The sequence below is a fragment of the Brassica oleracea genome, chromosome C7 (assembly GCF_000695525.1).
Source record: "Brassica oleracea var. oleracea cultivar TO1000 chromosome C7, BOL, whole genome shotgun sequence".
NCBI lineage: Eukaryota > Viridiplantae > Streptophyta > Magnoliopsida > Brassicales > Brassicaceae > Brassica > Brassica oleracea.
In genome coordinates, this window is record NC_027754.1 from 9,820,564 (window position 1) to 9,838,562 (window position 17,999).

General features: G+C 33.9%; 2 protein-coding genes and 2 long non-coding RNA genes across 6 annotated transcripts; 2 read left to right on the plus strand and 2 right to left on the minus strand.

The window, feature by feature from the left end:
- Window positions 1-3,069: 3,069 nt before the first annotated feature.
- On the minus strand, window positions 3,070-5,426 carry LOC106301452 (methylthioribose-1-phosphate isomerase). The gene is made up of 9 exons (XM_013737853.1): window positions 5,211-5,426; window positions 5,063-5,118; window positions 4,838-4,996; window positions 4,650-4,752; window positions 4,227-4,369; window positions 4,045-4,150; window positions 3,729-3,867; window positions 3,392-3,660; window positions 3,070-3,313 (listed from the first exon to the last, which is right to left on the minus strand). The coding sequence occupies exons 1-9, from the start codon at window positions 5,280-5,282 to the stop codon at window positions 3,242-3,244; spliced, it is 1,119 nt and encodes a 372-aa protein (XP_013593307.1). The 5' UTR covers window positions 5,283-5,426; the 3' UTR covers window positions 3,070-3,241.
- Window positions 5,427-8,775: 3,349 nt separating this feature from the next.
- On the plus strand, window positions 8,776-10,117 carry LOC106304343. 3 transcript variants are annotated; one of them, XR_001262715.1, is made up of 4 exons: window positions 8,776-9,051; window positions 9,145-9,311; window positions 9,413-9,568; window positions 9,666-10,117. It is a non-coding gene; the product is annotated as an uncharacterized LOC106304343 (long non-coding RNA). The 3 variants fall into 3 exon arrangements; XR_001262713.1 differs by having other exon boundaries at window positions 9,205-9,311; XR_001262714.1 differs by having other exon boundaries at window positions 8,776-9,042; window positions 9,205-9,311.
- A 3,036-nt stretch (window positions 10,118-13,153) lies between these two features.
- Window positions 13,154-14,643, plus strand: LOC106305615. The gene is given in 10 exon segments (XM_013741972.1): window positions 13,154-13,244; window positions 13,247-13,344; window positions 13,346-13,444; window positions 13,446-13,687; window positions 13,690-13,812; window positions 13,815-13,990; window positions 13,992-14,183; window positions 14,185-14,384; window positions 14,386-14,609; window positions 14,612-14,643. Coding segments are annotated over 10 exon segments (1,434 nt in total). The 5' UTR covers window positions 13,154-13,196.
- Window positions 14,644-16,732: 2,089 nt separating this feature from the next.
- On the minus strand, window positions 16,733-17,999 carry LOC106305617. The gene is made up of 3 exons (XR_001263023.1): window positions 17,812-17,999; window positions 17,598-17,680; window positions 16,733-16,849 (listed from the first exon to the last, which is right to left on the minus strand). It is a non-coding gene; the product is annotated as an uncharacterized LOC106305617 (long non-coding RNA).

Sequence of the window (17,999 nt, forward strand, 5' to 3'; positions counted from 1 at the left end):
AGTGAGTGAACTAGTTTCACTCAGTGAGCCAGGGTTCCCTATCTAGCATATACAACTACCCGTCATTCTAAACCCAACCCCAAACACAAGCAGGACGGGTAGTTCAACAATCAATATTCAAGATCATAAAGCATGACTGATTTAAGCAATAAAACATTAAACCATAATAAATCAAAACACTCTTTATGAGTGTCACATCAATCAACCATATATATATATATATACTCATAGGGCCCAACAGAATCATTCTTCCTCCACATAAGGGACACTGGCAATCCCTTCACTAATACACCACACATGCGTAGGCGCTCTGGAATTGTCCGGTCACGGTCCTCAATCGGAATCGTCGTGCCCCGGTCCTCTATCGGACTCGCCGGGGGCTGTCACATCCATGTGTGACACTCGGCCTTGGTGATCAAGCCAAGTTAAACCAAGCCCACCACTTTCCGGACCACGACCGGCTTAGTGGTACCATTTGAGGAAACATGACCTGCAAACTACTACTAGAACCACCACAAGGTTCTCACACAACAGTACCAACACGAGGTACACACCATAACAACATATAATAATCACACAATCACAATAACCCGGGTGCTTAGACTAGTCTTGCTATCCACTTAGCCCAGACATCGTCTCAAGCCTCGGATCCACAAACTGACACCTAGATCGGTCCGACTTTCCTAGCTCGGAAGCCTCTACGATGTTAGGAACCTGCATGAAAAATTGATTACAAACAATTAACCGTGACTCACAGTGATTAAGCGATGTGGCTCGACTCTTTGATTCCAGATGTTGACCAAACCCTTTTTATCCCCTCCAAATCTTCGTCTTGGTACAGTGATGGTAAATCCCAAAACCCAACGTCAATGTCTTGAATGGACTGGTCTGTACTGATCAGAACTTGGAAAGAACCTTCTTTCACTTCTGGACAGTCTTTCGGAACTTACCGGCAGTATTTCGGTCCTCGGAAACTCTCTAAAATTCTCGTAACAGCTCGGAATCTCATGCTTTTTTTTCTACTTTTGTCTCTCTCTCTAACCCACGTCTTTAAGTGTTTTGGGATCAATGAAAACGAGCAGGGGAGCTGAGTATATATAGAAGACACCGGCCAGTAAGGATTCACCACCCAAGCGCCTGTGTGTCATCTCACATGCTTCTGGTTGCATGTGTGGCGACACATGGGCGTACACATTCCCTTTTGCATGCTTTCTGGCCATGCCAGAAGACACCTCCATGTCCACTTGCCCTTCAGCATGTCTGGTGTTCAAGCATCGCGACACACAGGCCTCTGCATGTCGGTTCGCATGCGCAGATCACAGGTACTGCGACACCTCGTACTTATGTGTGTCGAGCTGCATGGAACTGCTTCATGCAAGTCTACATCTCCTTCTTGTGTTGACACTCAGCAGGTTAAATGGTTGACACCACGTCCTGATCCCTTAGATCAAGCCACCTCGAGCTTTTCGGTCGATCTGCGCGATTTCGGCCTTTCTGGTGAATTTTCGTCCCGCGATCAATCCCGAATATTTTCCGTTCCCAATCTGATGAGCTGAATATTTTTAATAAACTCCAGACTAACTTTAACCTTGAGGATAAATATTTCCCGAGCCTTCAGCTTCCCCAAAAAATTTCATAATACCGAAATTATGGTTTTTTTTTTTAAAGACGGTGTATTACAGAGATGCTTCAACAAATTTAGCAAATCTAGAAAATGGCTACTATGAAACTTTTTTTTTTATCTGCACGTTCTTGTCTTGAATGACTCAACAACAGTCCTCTCTGGATTTTCTATTCATCTAACTATCTGATCTGATTGAAGAGAACTTGGAAACATTTTCAAAAGCTCAGATTTTTCACACCAAGCTGTCTGGTCAAGAAGCTCTAGTCCTACCTGAACAAAAGGAAGCAGAAGCAAGGCAATGAGCTCTAGTTCATGTTCAAAAACGCGGCCGAGTAGCCGCAAATGCGGCTGATAAAACGCTACTCGGAGGCTAATTGGAAACAATTCGGTATAAGAACTCGGCTCATTAATATTTGGCCGCTTAATGACATTAAGCGGGATTAATCGGATTAAGTGCCGATTAATTTTTAATTTTACAAAGTTTTGGTCCAACTTAAATGGGCCCAGACTTAATCAAGATCGAATGAGTGAATCTCGTGGGGAGAACAAGCTTATTTATAGTGTCTGTGTACGTTCATTACTTATTCACCGATGTTGGATCTTTTAGAAATCGATTTGTCTTTCAATTAATATTTGAGTGGCTTTTTACTTCTCTATCATGTTTAATCGTTTGTGAATTAGTGATGGGCTTTCGATGGGCTATATATTTATGTAGTAATTTCTTCTTTTGGTTTAAAATGAAATGACACAAATGATTAAAAAAAAAATTGATTATTTGAAATTTTGCTATTAATTTTTTTTATAATAAATATGAGATAGGTAATTGTGATAAATCAACAAAATTTTATAAAATTTAATTGAATATATTAAAAAGTCTCAAATAATAATGTATTTATGCTATATATATATATATATTTTTATATTTATATTTAGTTTTATATATTAAATTAAATAAAATAATAAAAAAATTAATCCCTAAGTACTCTCCGAGTTATCTCCGATTTATTGTTAACTCGCTAGGTCCGTACTTACCGTTCGACTCGTGCCTAGCGCAATTTAGAACATGGGCTCTGCTGCCTGTGCAAAAGGAAAATATAAAGTGGAATTTAGAAGATTATTTGAATTGCCTCTTTTACAATAATTATATGTTATTTGTTTATTGCATCTCTTTTGCAATCTTTCTTGTTGTTTTAATTGCTGGAATGTACTGTTAGCAGACATTTTCATCAATGCTCTTATTCTTTAACATACACCAATTTGCCCCACCATCTATAAAATGTACTCTTTTTGCTTGTCGACTCTTTTTGCTTGTCGACTCTTTCTTATCCCAAGACAAATCTTTACAACATTTTTTCTTTTGGTGTAACAAATCTTTACAACATATGTATTCATTATGGTGCTGTGTTGCAACTATATAGAGAGCGGAAACATCACTTTCCTTTCAGTAGTTTAAAAAACATAAAGGACTCAAGTTGATTATTTATCCCCGGACAGAAGCGTATTCAGTAGTTTAAAACATTACAAAAGCTTTTATTGTTTTGTTACAAAGTATTGTGCTTATGTTGAAATAACATAGAGATGGACACATCTGCGAATCGAAAAGCTGACTACACAACTTCAATTTCCTGTCACCTTCTTGGCAAAGCTGCTTATGTCAAATGCATCATTGGCATTCTTTGTTATGACCCCCTGCACATACATTCTTTATTAGTTATGACCGACCTCCGCATACAAACCTTAAAAAGTATAATCTTTGGAGACACAAACCTTCTCGGTTATGATTCCTGCAATCAGCTCAGCTGGAGTCACATCAAAAGCTGGGTTCCAAACCGAGATCCCTGGTGCAGCAATGCGCTCACCAAGCCCTCCATGGGTGTTCAGCAACTCCTTTGCTGTTCTTTCTTCTATCACTATTTCTTTCCCGGACGAAAGAGAAAGATCAACTGAGGTGAGAGGTGCAGCAACATAAAACGGTATCCCGTGATGTTTTGCGCATAGGGCGAGACTGTAAGTCCCAATCTTGTTAGCAGTATCACCTGGAAATATAGTTATATTAGTAGGTTTTCAGATTTATGAAGAGAAAATCAGATTATCTTAAGTGCACCATTTGAAGCCACACGGTCTGCTCCCACAACGACACCATCTACACGACCATCTTTCATGAGTGCAGCTGCAGCTGAGTCAGCAATGAGCGTTGCAGGGATCTTTTCATGCACCAACTCAAACGCTGTAAGCCTCGATCCCTGTCAATTGTCATCCAACAACATTTCAAGCAATGGAGGCAAGCTAATATTCATGAATAATCGATCCTACTTTACTTTACTTTACAATCTTATTGCAGATGTCAAACAATGGTCCGGAACAACTTCCGAATTCGCACAAGTATTTAAATAGAAAGAACTTTAACTTAGGAGTTTTACTTGATTGAATGGACGAGTTTCTGTGCAGTATGCTCTTTCTAAGACTCCTTGAGTGTGGAGTGCACGGATAACACCCAGGGCAGTTCCATATCCGGCAGTAGCAAGGCTACAAACAAAAGGGAACTGTCAGTTAGGTGATGAACATCCACAAACTCTATTTGGTTGGATACACAGAACCATACCTGCCGGTGTTGCAATGGGTCAGAACAGAAAGCTTATCAGGATTTTTGGCTTGCTGCCTCAGTAAGCTTGAACCAAAGGTCCCTATTGCTTTGTTTGACGCGACATCATCTTCGAGCATATTCTCAGCAGCTTCAATATATGCCTGAGGAGAACAAGGCATAGGTAGTGAAGTGAACTTACAAAAGCAAAAAAGGCTCAGCTCTGTGCAGATAAATGATACAGAAAAAAGCCAAAAATGTATATGCAAAGATGAAGCTATCATTCCTCAGTCCAAATCAAGTTCTCTAAGCTATTAAAACAGGAAGCTATCATCCAAGAGAGAGCAACCATTCCCAAGTCCAAATTGAGTTCTCTAAGCTAACATTTCTCAGCCAACAACCGAATAAGAAGAAAAACAAAACCTTTGGCTCTTAGGAAATTACCTTGAAAATGGAGTTCGGTTCAGCGGCAGAAGAAGCCAAGGCATTAGCTATAACTTGTTTAAGTTTCAAGGAAGCATCTGCAAGATTAACAGCTGTTGGCCGGCTGAAGAAGAAACATAAGACAAAGCAAAGGACTTAAGAATCATCACAAAGAACCGAAGATGCAAACTTTAATCTAAATTCAGTACCTTGACACCAAATAATCCAACTTCTTCTCAAGGAAAGCAACCGCTTCTGCCGATGATCCATCGAAGCCACTAAAGTTGGAAACTTCAACAGCCAAAGAGAGAGCTGCAGCAATGGCTATCGCAGGAGCACCACGTACCACCATCTCCTGTATCGCACTCCTAATGAACCATTGAAACTATTAACACGTTTGCGAATCTAATCAATCAAAAGCTGTTTTCTTTTACCATCCATCTGCAGTGTCACGGATCTCTAAGTAAGTAGTCTCCAAAGGAAGCTTCCTCTGCTCCGAGTTCAGATGATAGTTGAGATTAGAAGAAACGTTCGTTTGTGAAATTTGTATAGAAGTGTGAAGGAAGGGGTTATAAGAGGAACCTGATCGAGTAACTGGAGAGAGCCAGGCTTGTAGCAGATAGACTTGAGGGTGGTGTCTCCTTCGCCGGACATGATTTACTGCTTGCAGATGAGGCCGTTTCAATCTTTGAATGACAAGTGATTGGCCTCGGAATAAAGACTCTGTGTGGGGTGTGAGAAATGAGAATCAGATTCCTATAGCAACAAGGCGGCGTGAAACGAGCCGGCTTCGTTTATACCTACCATTACCAAAACTAATCCATTTTTGAATTTAAGAAAAAACATTTGCCAAAATTCAGTTTTTTTTTTTTGGCCAAATCTCCAAAATAGCACCTTTCTAAGTTTATATCACAAAAATAGCACTCAAAAACTAAAATGACCAAAATAGCACCTTTCTAAGTTTATCCTTTGAAAAATTTAATTTTTTTATTTTTCAAAATTTGAAATCTTATCCCCAAAACCTCATTTCTAAACTCTAAACCCTAAACCATAAACCCTAAACTCTAAACCCTAAACCCTAAACCCTAAATCCTAAACCTCACCCTTTAACTCTAAACCCTAAGTTTGTGACTTTTGATAAAACATTAAGTGCTATTTTTGTGACTTTTGACCTTGAATGCTAGTTTGGGAACATAAACTTGATTTAGTGCTATTTTTGTCTTTTTCTCTTTTTTTTTTTACCAACATAATTTGTATACGCAATTCTCATATATTTTAAAATGTTTGTTACAAAATAGTTTAAATTGACAAATATATAAATTTTAATTTTTTTTAATTTTTATTCTCTATATTTATCATATATATGAAAATTTTAAAGCTATTCAAAAATTGGTGAGTTTTATAAAACTTTTGAAGTTTCAAAAATATTAAATCATAAATTAACCCTTAACATAGATTCCTAAACATTAGGCTTAAACCAAAATTTTAAATTTTAAACTTAAGCCATTGATGTCTAATACACAATTTTTTATACTATAAAACAGAACTCAATTGACAATTATATGAACTGCATGTGTTATTAATTTTGTTTTCTATATTTTTTTTAGAAGACGAATATTTAAAATCAAAAGTGAATTATATTTATGTATTTCATTACGAAAAATTTCGTGCTTTAGACATGCATCTTTTTGTTTTGTGGTGATTTTGTTCTTTTTTTTTTTTTTGATGAAATGTTAAATTTATTGATCAACTTTAAAGGAATATATGTACAAAGAATGAGTTTTTAGACTACGAAAGGCTACTGCATATAACTCTAGACTATAGATGAGCACTAAACCATCTCTGCATCAGTCCATATAGCTTTTGATTCTAGCGGTAGTTTGTAGCAGTAATCCTATTCCTTATTGACTTATCAATTAGCCGAGGCAGCTGATCTACAGTTTTCCCCGTCCCGTTGTGTCGCCGGTCGTTCCGCTCCCTCCATATGAAGTAAACGGAGGTTTGCAGGGCCAGACGCAGTAAGATAGAAGTAAGCCGGTCATAAGAACCCAAAAGCATACGTTGCAGCGTGATTTCCCAGTCCGGATCGGGGTCTGAACCAAACAGATTGCCTACAACCTGTAACCAGAGTGTGAAAGTATATGGACAAGCGAAAAAAAGATGGTCTCTTGTCTCATCCGGCTCACCACAGTAAACACACCATTGCACATGCCCCCATTGTCTAGTACGATGACCCGTAGCTAGTCTGTCTCTAATGGCCAACCAGGTTATAAATGCATAGCAGGTCATTCATGCTATGACATTAGCATGAGCATATAGATGATCAAAGTGTGTTCATGTTTAATGTATTCATTCATGTATATATTTATTTTGTATATATATTGTTTGTCCATTTATGGTTGGAGTAGGAGATGTAAAACTTTAAATAGTGATTAATAAACTAATTTGGTATAGTTTTTAAATATTAAAATGAAATGGTTTTAACTCAATAGAATATATAAACACTAGTAATAGTTGACTAAAGTTTTATATATATGATGTGTAAAGAGGTTAAATGTTTCATCTACGAAGAGGGGTGTACATAAAAATTTAACATTAATAAGATATTAGTTTTGTGTTAAAAATTATTGACCTAAATGATAACGTTACATGATAGAAACATTTAAAGTTGTAATCTGTAGGAGATGTTTTAAATTAAAAAATCACAGATATAATAAGTCATGATTTATGTTATTAATAAATAAGATATTTTTATTTTAAATTTAAATAGAAATGAATATTGCTTTCCAACAAAATATTTTTTTAAAATCTTTGTAAATTGTCTTTTTGAAAAGTAATAATTTTAAGTTAATATTATCATTAAAATATTTTATATAATTTTAAATTTTCGTTTATAAATCAAGCTAAATTAAATTTAAATTTCTGATTATATTTTATGATAACCAAAATTTAAATAAATCAACTTTTAGAAATAAAATTTAAAATGATTCTGAAATTTTTTTTAAAAGATTTTGTTAGAATTTTTTAAATAAATATTTATTTTATTTTATATAAAAATAAATATATTATAATATATTATAATAAAATTATGTACATTTGATAAGCTTTTTAAATAATGGTCCAACTTAAAACATTACACGTTAAAAAGAAGTTGTAATTTTTATTTTAATAGAATAGATAGTTGGACTTTTCGGTTTCATAGAAAGGTGAAAATATATAAATCAAATCAGTAGCTTTATACCACCTACACATGTCATATTTTTGATAATCTTAAAAGTGACAAAAAGACAAAATAATTCACCAGTGCCGTGTCCCAATTTTGATAGGGAGCAGCGGGAAACAACAAAAGAATGCATTGGCTATGATGACAAAAATTAAGTAAGGATAAGAGAAATGATGAGTTAGATTTTCCTAATTTAGAGAATTTCAGCACAGCAATGCTTGCAAAACAGCATGACATCCAATTGACACACCATAATATTTGTATCTGCGAGTTTTTAAGGGTCAATATTTCATGAATTTAGATACTATAAGTCCGGTCTGATTTGATCGGAGACCCCTGCTATTGACGTAGTGATTTTGTTCTTCCGATGACTATTCTTTTTTTGACCCGTTTTTTTGGTTTTTTGTGCTGATGCTTGATCGCGATCATTTGTGTTTCGGATATTGTTTTGTCTCATATTTTATTTTTTTACCTTTTTTTCTGATATTTACTTGTTCTAGCCAAGACATTCTATGGTAAGATAAGATAGATTAGTCTTCTTTGTTGATCTTTTTTTAGCTCCAAACCTTTATTGAGTTAGTGTTACTATGGTAAGATGAGATAGGTTATGTTATCAGATATGTAAAATATGTTTCTATTTATTTATTTATTTATTTATTTCTTTATTCATTTTAAATTTTAGTGAACAATAAAATAGATTATCAAACATCATACGATAATAGCTAATGCGAAAAGGATTAGATAGTTCACGATTAGAAAGTACTTGTCCAAATTGTAATAATCTAAAAGAAAAAAATTTAAAATGTAAAAACAATATGGAAGACAAGTATCGCAAAAATCATCTGCCATTTGTTAGGAGAAGAAACTAACCAACATTATATATACAGATTGTCAAACAGAACAAGGAATAAAGTAAAAAAAGAATAAGCTTTTGTGGTTGAGTTAGAAGAATAAACCTTTTCAACTATCTCTTTCTTCAATCTCTCTTTTCAAGGAAAATAAGATCCGACTATCAATATGAAGAAATATGCAGAGGATCTAATCAAATGGTGTCTCGCCGGAGTTATCTGCTCGTAAAGAAGAAGCATGTCGACACCCATGAGTTGGCCGCCTTTCTTAACAGTTCTTGCTCCCCATAATCAGAGGAGACAGACCTCGGCGATGTTTGAACAACATTCAGCTTTCAAATCGGTGATTAGAGTAAACGAATTTGCCATTGCTTGATTTGATTCTTCACAGAGAAAAACTCTTGAAATTTCTTTTTGACGATGATAACAATGTTTTTGGATTCAGAATTTTAATTGGATTCGGGATTACGGTTTCTATGTGATGATAAAAGTCTTGGCCTTTCAGTGATCCTCTGCGGTTGCGGCTTGATCCCCAATAAGGAAACGTCCAGTGGAAAATTATGCAGCAATCATTGAAGGATGGAGCAAAACGATTCAGTAGCTGATGAAAAGGTTTCAATTCTGGTTTTCAGTGATCCTCTTAGTTTCTCTGTTTGCTTTAGTTATTGGTGGAAATAGCTCTGATTGTGTATCCTGATGGCTTATACTTGCAGTTGGGAAACTTAGCGTTGAGACCCAGTGGTGTTCTCAGTTTTGACAGTCCTGTTCTTGCCCATGATTTGCTTCTTCTTTATAGGGAGACCCAATGGCGTTCTCAGTTTTGACAGTTCTGGTCCGTTGCATTGTACCCAGTCTGTCTTTATAGCGAGGTAACATGTTTTTTTCATTTTTTTTCATTAACTCTTTATGTTCCACTAACTATTTATTGTCTGTAAAGAAAATGATTTTTACATATGATGCTTTCAGCTGAACAGAAGGTTTACCTTATCTCTGACAGCATTATTCCATACGATGTTGACATAGAAAAAAATGTGGTATATCCTACATAGTTTTTGAACAGTGTTAAAGTCGCTACATTGCCTTGACACTGTTTAAAGCTAGAAGTTGGTGCTCATATCATGCGTCTTCGTAACATGGATGCTGCAGTTGGCTTATGTAATGGTACTAGGCTAATTGTTAGTCAGATATTTCCCAATGTGATACAAGGTAGAATTATAACGGGAAACGATATTGCCGGAGAGGATGTTTGGATTCCCAGAATGTTTGTCACACCACCTGACACAAAGTTTCCCTTTAGAATGCGTTGAAGACAGTTTCCAGTTACATTGGTGTTCGCGATGACCATCAATAAAAGTCAAGGTCAAACGCTGCAAAATGTTGGTTTGTTTCTACCTAAACCAGTGTTCTCTCATGGCCAATTATACGTTGCACTTTCTAGAGTGAAGTCGATGTCTGGATTAAAAATCCTAATAAAAGATAAACAAGGGAAGCCACATACAAAAACAATGAATGTTATCTACAAACAAGTTTTTCAAAATATTTCATAGTCAACAGTAAGTAATTTTGACCTTGTATTCGCTAAAAATTTAAAATTTATAAATTCTTAGATTTATTTATTTCTTCTATTAATAGATAAATAACAGAACAAAAGATCGATTGTAGTTGACTACCAACCAGTTTTCAAACTATTTCGATAATGATATGTGAATTAATATTATTTTATGTTCAATAAAATTTAGAAATTTAAAAATCTATCAAATTATTTTATAACGTACTAGTGTTTACAAAATTTAATATATTTTTTGCAGGTTTCTATTGGCTTTTTTTTAATCGAGAATTGTACTTCTTAATTTATATTGCTTATGAATTACATTTCAACTTTTTATCATATTTGTTTAATATGTCACTTTTTAAACAAAAATATAAGAACATAAATATAATATGTAAACCTAAATTATACTATTACAGCATATATACAACACAAATTTCACTTTGTGATAATATAAAATTTGTAACTTCTAAAACTATACACTATTATTTTTTTCATGCTTTGAATATTTTTATGTCCGCACAGTCCCCTAGTTGAAGTTAATTGGGAAGAAGAAAACTTACACGCTTCGGTAAGCATTGTTTATTACTCTTTTCTTTTGAATTGTGGATATATATTTAATATTTATATCGGTTGACTTTCTTCCATAAACTGGCAGACAAAATATAAACCATAAATAACACTGATAACTATTTATATTTATGTTGCTCAGAATTAACATTGTTCTAATAAAAATCTGATTCAAAATTGTACAAATGTTTTTGAATTTAGAATGTAACATTATTAAACATTACTATGCCCATGCATATCCTAGTTAGAAATATAAACCCATAAATAAGAACGGAGAACGCATATAAAAATTCATAACTTACTTATAGATGATGGTGTTCTAAACAATATCACTAGAAAGAAAATAATAATCAAATAACCATTAAACTGGAAAACGGAACTCTAAATTTGTAATAAACATTAGACTCTGATTGGTAACACGTAGTATCAAAGTTGAATTGAAGAATGATTTGCAATTCAATGTAATTTATAGTGAAAATTATGTACTAAAAACTGTAAATTTTTGTGGTAAGTTTGCAGCAAAAATTAAAGTTATCATTTTATTAAAATTAATGACTTGTAACTTTTTGATGTGTAAATTGCAGTATGGATTTTTAATACAAGAATTCAATATAAAAACACATAAATAGTGAAAATATTTACTAAAAATAAATGAACCATTAAGCTATTTAAAAATATAAAAATTAAAAATATATATTTTAAATTAGTATAAATTTTTGAAAAAAACATTTTCAATATATATTGTTTTTTAAATATTATAATAAATAATAATACTATTTTTTGTCAACAATAATAATACTATTTATTCTAATATCAGTAATAAAATAAATTAATGAAATAATAATAATAATAGCATGAAATTTAAGCTAAAAATCTAATAACAGCAGAAAAATTATAAATGTTCATGTCTCAAACAAAATGAACTTAGATATTACTATAATTTGTTAACTGAAACCATAAATAGTAGAATTACAAAGCAAAATAAAATCTACAAACGCAAACGTACGTAACTTGACATACGCAAGTTTTGAGAACTCATTATTTTCATTTTTATTTTTAGATAGAAAAATCAATTAAATTTGTAACCCACTTCTAAAACATGGAATTTTGGTTGATGTTGGTTTATGATTTGAGTTAACAATTTTACAAAGGGTCTAAGTCAAAATTGTGACTCAACTACAACACATGTTAAATCAAACTTAAAATAAAATAAAAAAAATTTAATGCATGATTGGTAACACTTTTGAGTTATCAATGATTTATCTTCCTAGCCCAAAGTAAATTACTTACACCACATGTTACCAATCAAAGCCTAAACTAGAATAATAAAACTCAAACATAATGACATAAGTATATTATGAAATGATAAAAAAGTTACAACATATTTTAACTATCAAAATGAAAAAGTAGTACTTTTAACTTTAAATCTCAAAAACTTACACTTCAAACCATCAAACCAACTACACTAACAGATCAGATTTAAGGCAATGTCATCTTGCTTGGAGGTGGTATTGTGTTGTGGAGTTGGGTGACAATATGTTTTTTTCGCATATCTGAAGTTTGGACCAGAATAATTTTCAATGTATTTATCCCCGGATCCATCTTCGAAAAATGTTGGGTTTGTTATCTTTCTATGGTTGTGTAAAGAAGATGTGAACCGTTTTGCGTACGAAAGAACTAAAGTAGATAGAACCGAGTTAGAGATTGAGGAGGTCTCAAGCTGAGCATTGATGGTGAGCAGATAGAAATAAAGAAGATAGAACCGAGAATTAAGAAGAAATAGAGAATCTGAAGGATTGGCCATGAGGGAGAAGAAAAGTTATTTGTAACCAATGTGAAGCCGGCCAATAACATACTTTAGAAAAAAATCCTAAACGATTAAAGTTTCAAAAAAAAAAAAAAACTGCATACCATCATTGTCTTTCTCAAGAAATTTTTTAACATTCTTGTAAATTTCTTTTTTTTTAAACAGTATATTGAAAAACAGTTTTCAGTTTGGTTCTTTTAACCAACTTTACTAATAAAATGTGTTAAAATATTAATAAAGATGATGATATATTTAAGATTTATAGTTTTTTCCCAGATATATATTATACATTTTAAAATATTCATTCTCATTTTTTTGTTATATTTATGTGTGTTTCGCATGTTTGACTCGTTCACCGCTGTAAGAAACCGGAACCATATGTTTATAGACTGACACAAATCATGGTATCAAAAGAGGATTGACGTATTGTCAAGTAACAGTTTGTCATCAAAGTACATCTAAACAGAGTGATACACACATAAACGCATAAGTATAGAGAGAGGAAGAGAGACAGTTCGTCTTCACGCCTCTCTTCCCTTCTTCATGTGACATTTTCCATTTCCACTCCTCCATGCATCACTACTCAGCTGTCGTCTCCAGCGAACTTAACCATCTACCTCAACCGTACCTCTCCAAGTTCTTCTTGACAACATCACAAAATTCCTTTCTCTCCTTCTACTCTCTTCACTCACCGTCTCTTCCTTCATCGAAAAGTGGCAGATCCTCCTTGTCTGAATCTTCTCACTGGTCTGAAAATCTTCTCCTCCACACTCTTCTCCCTTCTCTTCTCTCTAATCTTCAACGCCTTAACTCTCTCACGTCAATGCTCCTCCCCTTCTTTCTCCGGCGGCAAACTCATGATGCAAAGAGACCTCGACATGGCTTCCTCCTTTCTCTCAACTCACATCAGTGACCTCGACCTTCTCCTCAGATCTGGTGTTTTTCACCAAAATACCATTGTTTTATCCCTCCCTAATCCTACCTCAGACAAAGACAACATTGCTTTTTTCATCAGAGATCTCTTCACTCGAATCCAAATTGGCGGCACTGAATTTAAGAAGAAACGCTTGATTATCTCCTTCGGCTCTTCACTGAAAGAGCGAAATCCACAAAAATCATAGCTACAGAAGGTAATGTTAGTTATTTATTAACTCTCCTCAATTTCAATCACTATCCTCTTATTCACGAAATGTCATTTCCGTTGTCTCATTAGTCACTTCTTCAAACGTTGCATCGAGAAATACTATTTTTGAAAAAGGCGGATTAGGTCCTCTGTTACGACTATTCGAAACCGGATCTCTGACTCTAAAAACCAGAGCCATGGTGGCGATTGAAGCCACCACTGCCGATTCAGAAACCTTGTGGGAAAAACTCAGCTTACGGAGTAAACACTGTTCTAATCGAAACTTGCAGATAAGGATCTCTAGAAGTACAAGAGCACATCGCCGGTACTATAACCAACATTGCCGCCATGGATGATATCAGAATGATGCCCACATAGGAAGGAGCTTTATCGGTTCTTCTCCCATTCTTAATATCCGGTTCAACGTTGTTACAAAAAAAAGGCGGCATACTTCATCTATGTATTCTCATCTTCCGGTGAGTCTTTCAGAGATTAGATTTTCGGAGAGAGAGAATTGCAGATTCTGATTCATTTAGTTTATGATTTGTCAAATCCTGATATGATTGAGCATGTCTTGCTTGCGCTCACTCAGTTATCTACCATGGATTCAATTGCTATGATTTTGTTATCATCTATGGATGATTATCAGATTAGGGGAACTAGTCAAGCATGGAAACGTAGTCCTGCAATAGATTTCATCATCTATGTTGTCAAAATTAACAATTAGTAGGGGTAACAAACGAGCGATCTCTGATTGTTTACGTTTGTTGGTAAGGTTAATGGAGTCGCCAAAATCGGCGGGGTTACAAGAGGTGGCGACGGAAGCGCCGAAGTCGTTGCTAACCGTTAGGTTAAACCAGAAAAGCTGATAAGAGATGGGAAGAGCGTGATTTGATTAGCGAAAAAATTTCAGTGAAAAAAATAATTATTTTCATTATTTTACTCTGTTTATTGTTGCTTTATTGTAATTTTTCTTCTTCGAGAAAATTAGTTGACTTCAACTTTTTATTTATTTTTAATATATTTTTAGCTACAATTTTTTCACTTAATTACTCTATTTTATTACACCTCATTTACTCTGGTTTTGCACAGTCATACCCAAAGTTTATTTAGTTGGATTATCGTTGATATAGAGAGTTCATGTGACTTAACTACACTAAAATGCATTATTGATTCTTTTTATTTATCGTTAACTCTTGCGTATGTATTTGGTTTAGAGAGTTGGACTGAGATTCAACCTATGTAAGCGGTCATGTTTATTTTAGATAAATAATCAAATGATGTGGCGTCTTTAATCTCTAGTTCAATGTATTCGATGTCAAATTGGTTTAGCGCGCGGTATTGATACACCCCGGTCCGGAATAATTTACGAGAAAATGACTAGGATAGCATTAAAAAAATTTTTGTCACAAATATAGCCTTTAAGAATAAAAATAATCAAAATAGCATTTAATGTTTTATCAAAAGAGATAAATATACACTTATACCTCAATGGTAAATTAATTTAGACATTAGGGTTTAGAGTTAAGGGGTGGGGTTTAGGATTTATGATTTAGGGTTTAGAGTTAAGGGGTGGGGTTTAAGATTTAGGGGTGGGGTTTAGGGTTTAGGGTTTAGAGTTAAGGGGTGGGTTTAGGATTTAGGGTTTTGGGTTTAGAGTTTAGGGTTTAGGGTTTAGAGTTGGGGAGTGGGGTTTTGGGATAAGATTTCAAATTTTGAAAAATAAAAAAAAAATTAAATTTTTCAAAAAATAAAATTTTATTTTGGTCATTTTAGTTTTTGAAAGCTATTTTTGTGATATAAACTTAGAAATGTGCTATTTTGGAGATTTGCGCATAATTTAAAGACAAATTTTTTTTTTTTTTGACGTCAAAAGACAAAGTTAATGAGTTTGCTGTGCACAAATAAAATAAGGACATGCACCACGAACTATAGAACTTTAACCTGATCGAAGATGCTACTACATGTGCCCAAAAATTCGACCTGAGGTTCCTGGATCAATTCCGAAATCCCAAGATCAAATGTCCGAGAACAGCTTTCCTAGCGGTTCCAAGTTAAGGCTTTGCAAGCTAAGTTTGAAACAGTTAGTTGCTTCGTCCCAGACTAGGACTAATATCATATGGAAGCCAACCATTTTCATAAACTTTTATTGTTCATATAATTCTTATATTTTTTAAAAAAACATCAAACATATATAACGTGCACCACTTTTAAATCTATCTTATATATTAAAACAGAAGTCAGAACCTTCATTCATGTGTGATTTTTTTTTTTTTAAATAGACCTAATAGACATATTCCTAGAAAGTCATATTAAATTTAATCTCTAATCTTATCATTTAAATTTTGGGCCTACCAGAAATTTTTATTGGGCAATCAATAATTGAATTTAAACAATAAAAGATCCATTGGATTTATAAATAGTATAAATTAAATAGATATAATTTAATGTTGTAATATTATACCTCCATATGTTAATTATTTAAATATTTGTCGATGTTAACTTTTAAAACTAAAAAGATTTTTTTTTAAATAACAAAATCATATTATCTAACAATGATTAATCTTTACTACCTTAAACCAATGAAGTTTTTTAACTATATAGTTTATTTTTAAAATTAAACAAAAACTAAACGTTTAATTATTTACTCGATAATATAAATCTATGAAGTGAAAAGTTTAATTTTAAAAAAACTTTCTAAATTTGTGAAAGTTACAATATCTTTGAATATAACAATAAAACAATATTTTACTAATCTTTATATATATAGTTACGATTTTAATAATGAAATAATAATCTGAAAATATATATATAGAAGAAGATAGAAATACATGTGAAAGTTTGAAACAATCTATTCAATGAAAAAAATATACCGTAAACTTATTATGTTTTAAAAATTGATAGACACATATATATTATAATATATACCAATTTAGAATTGAAAACAAAATGTTTATATAAAAATAAATGAAAACAAAAACATGCGCGGTTACGCGGGTCAAGATCTAGTTACATATTACAATACATATTCCTTTGCAAAAGACACAAACACTACGCCATCAACACTGCTCCATCGCAACCCAAGATATCCCTATGGTTACCTGCAAAACAAAGAGTCTAATGAGAAATTAATTTGCTCACTGAGTTAGGGTTCCCTAACTGTTAAATCATCCCTCCCCCAATATGCATCAATCATCAAACATCAAGGATCATTTTTTTCATGCAACATGCAATGCAAAAATAAATCAATCAAGTAACCCAATCGTCCACTCTTCATGAGTGGTTAGATCATTATCGATCGTTGAGGCATGCCTCTCGTCATTGGTTTCAATCTCGATACAAAATCCATTCCACATCCCTTCTTGCGCCCATTGACTCTAGACACAAAGTCTAAAAAGACGATGGCCCGGATCACACACTTTCCACATCATCATCTCATATGTGTCTTCGCGTCCTGCCCGAAACTAATTTTGGTATGGCCTCAGACAAGGCACGTCCCTCAAGTGGACACCAATGACTCTCATGACACTCCACCAGAGTGTCGGACCCTCACAAATCATTACGGGTTTCATCGTTACAACATGCTAAAACATGTTATACCCTCCGAGCCGAGGCCCGAACAATATAACGCAATCACACAAGTATATGCAACACAACGGTAATATATCACAAACATGTTATACCCCTGAGCCAAGGCCCAAACGATATAACCCAATATCTTTCACAAACATCAGTCATTATCATATCATTATATATATAAACGTGCAACCTAACAGTGCATCAATCAATATTCTTTTTTTCAGGCGCTAACCGCACACAAAACAATCATAACCCATAATCAAGACTCACCTGGGTGTTTGGGTTATCTAGCCTTAGCATGGTATACTTATTTGACTCTATCACTTCTATCTCGCGGTCGGCACGACTCTGGACTTTTATTCAAAAAATCATAGAACAAACGGATTTATGATGTTCCGTTAGTCAGAACCAGGATATAAACCTAAATCTAAATTAATAATTAAAAACTAAATTAAAAAGAAAAGCTAAATACTAGAGGGTCTACCTTAAGGCTCGGGTGCTCGCAGGTTCCTATGGTCCGATTTTGGTGTGGGAACTAAACGAAGGGGTGAATGTCTATTTAGAGGTGAGGAGAATGAATAAGGGGAGATTATGGTCGTGAGTAGGAAGAAGGAGGTGGCCTGGCCACCCAAAATATCCAGTGGGAGATAGTTTAGTGTCAAGCCGCAATTC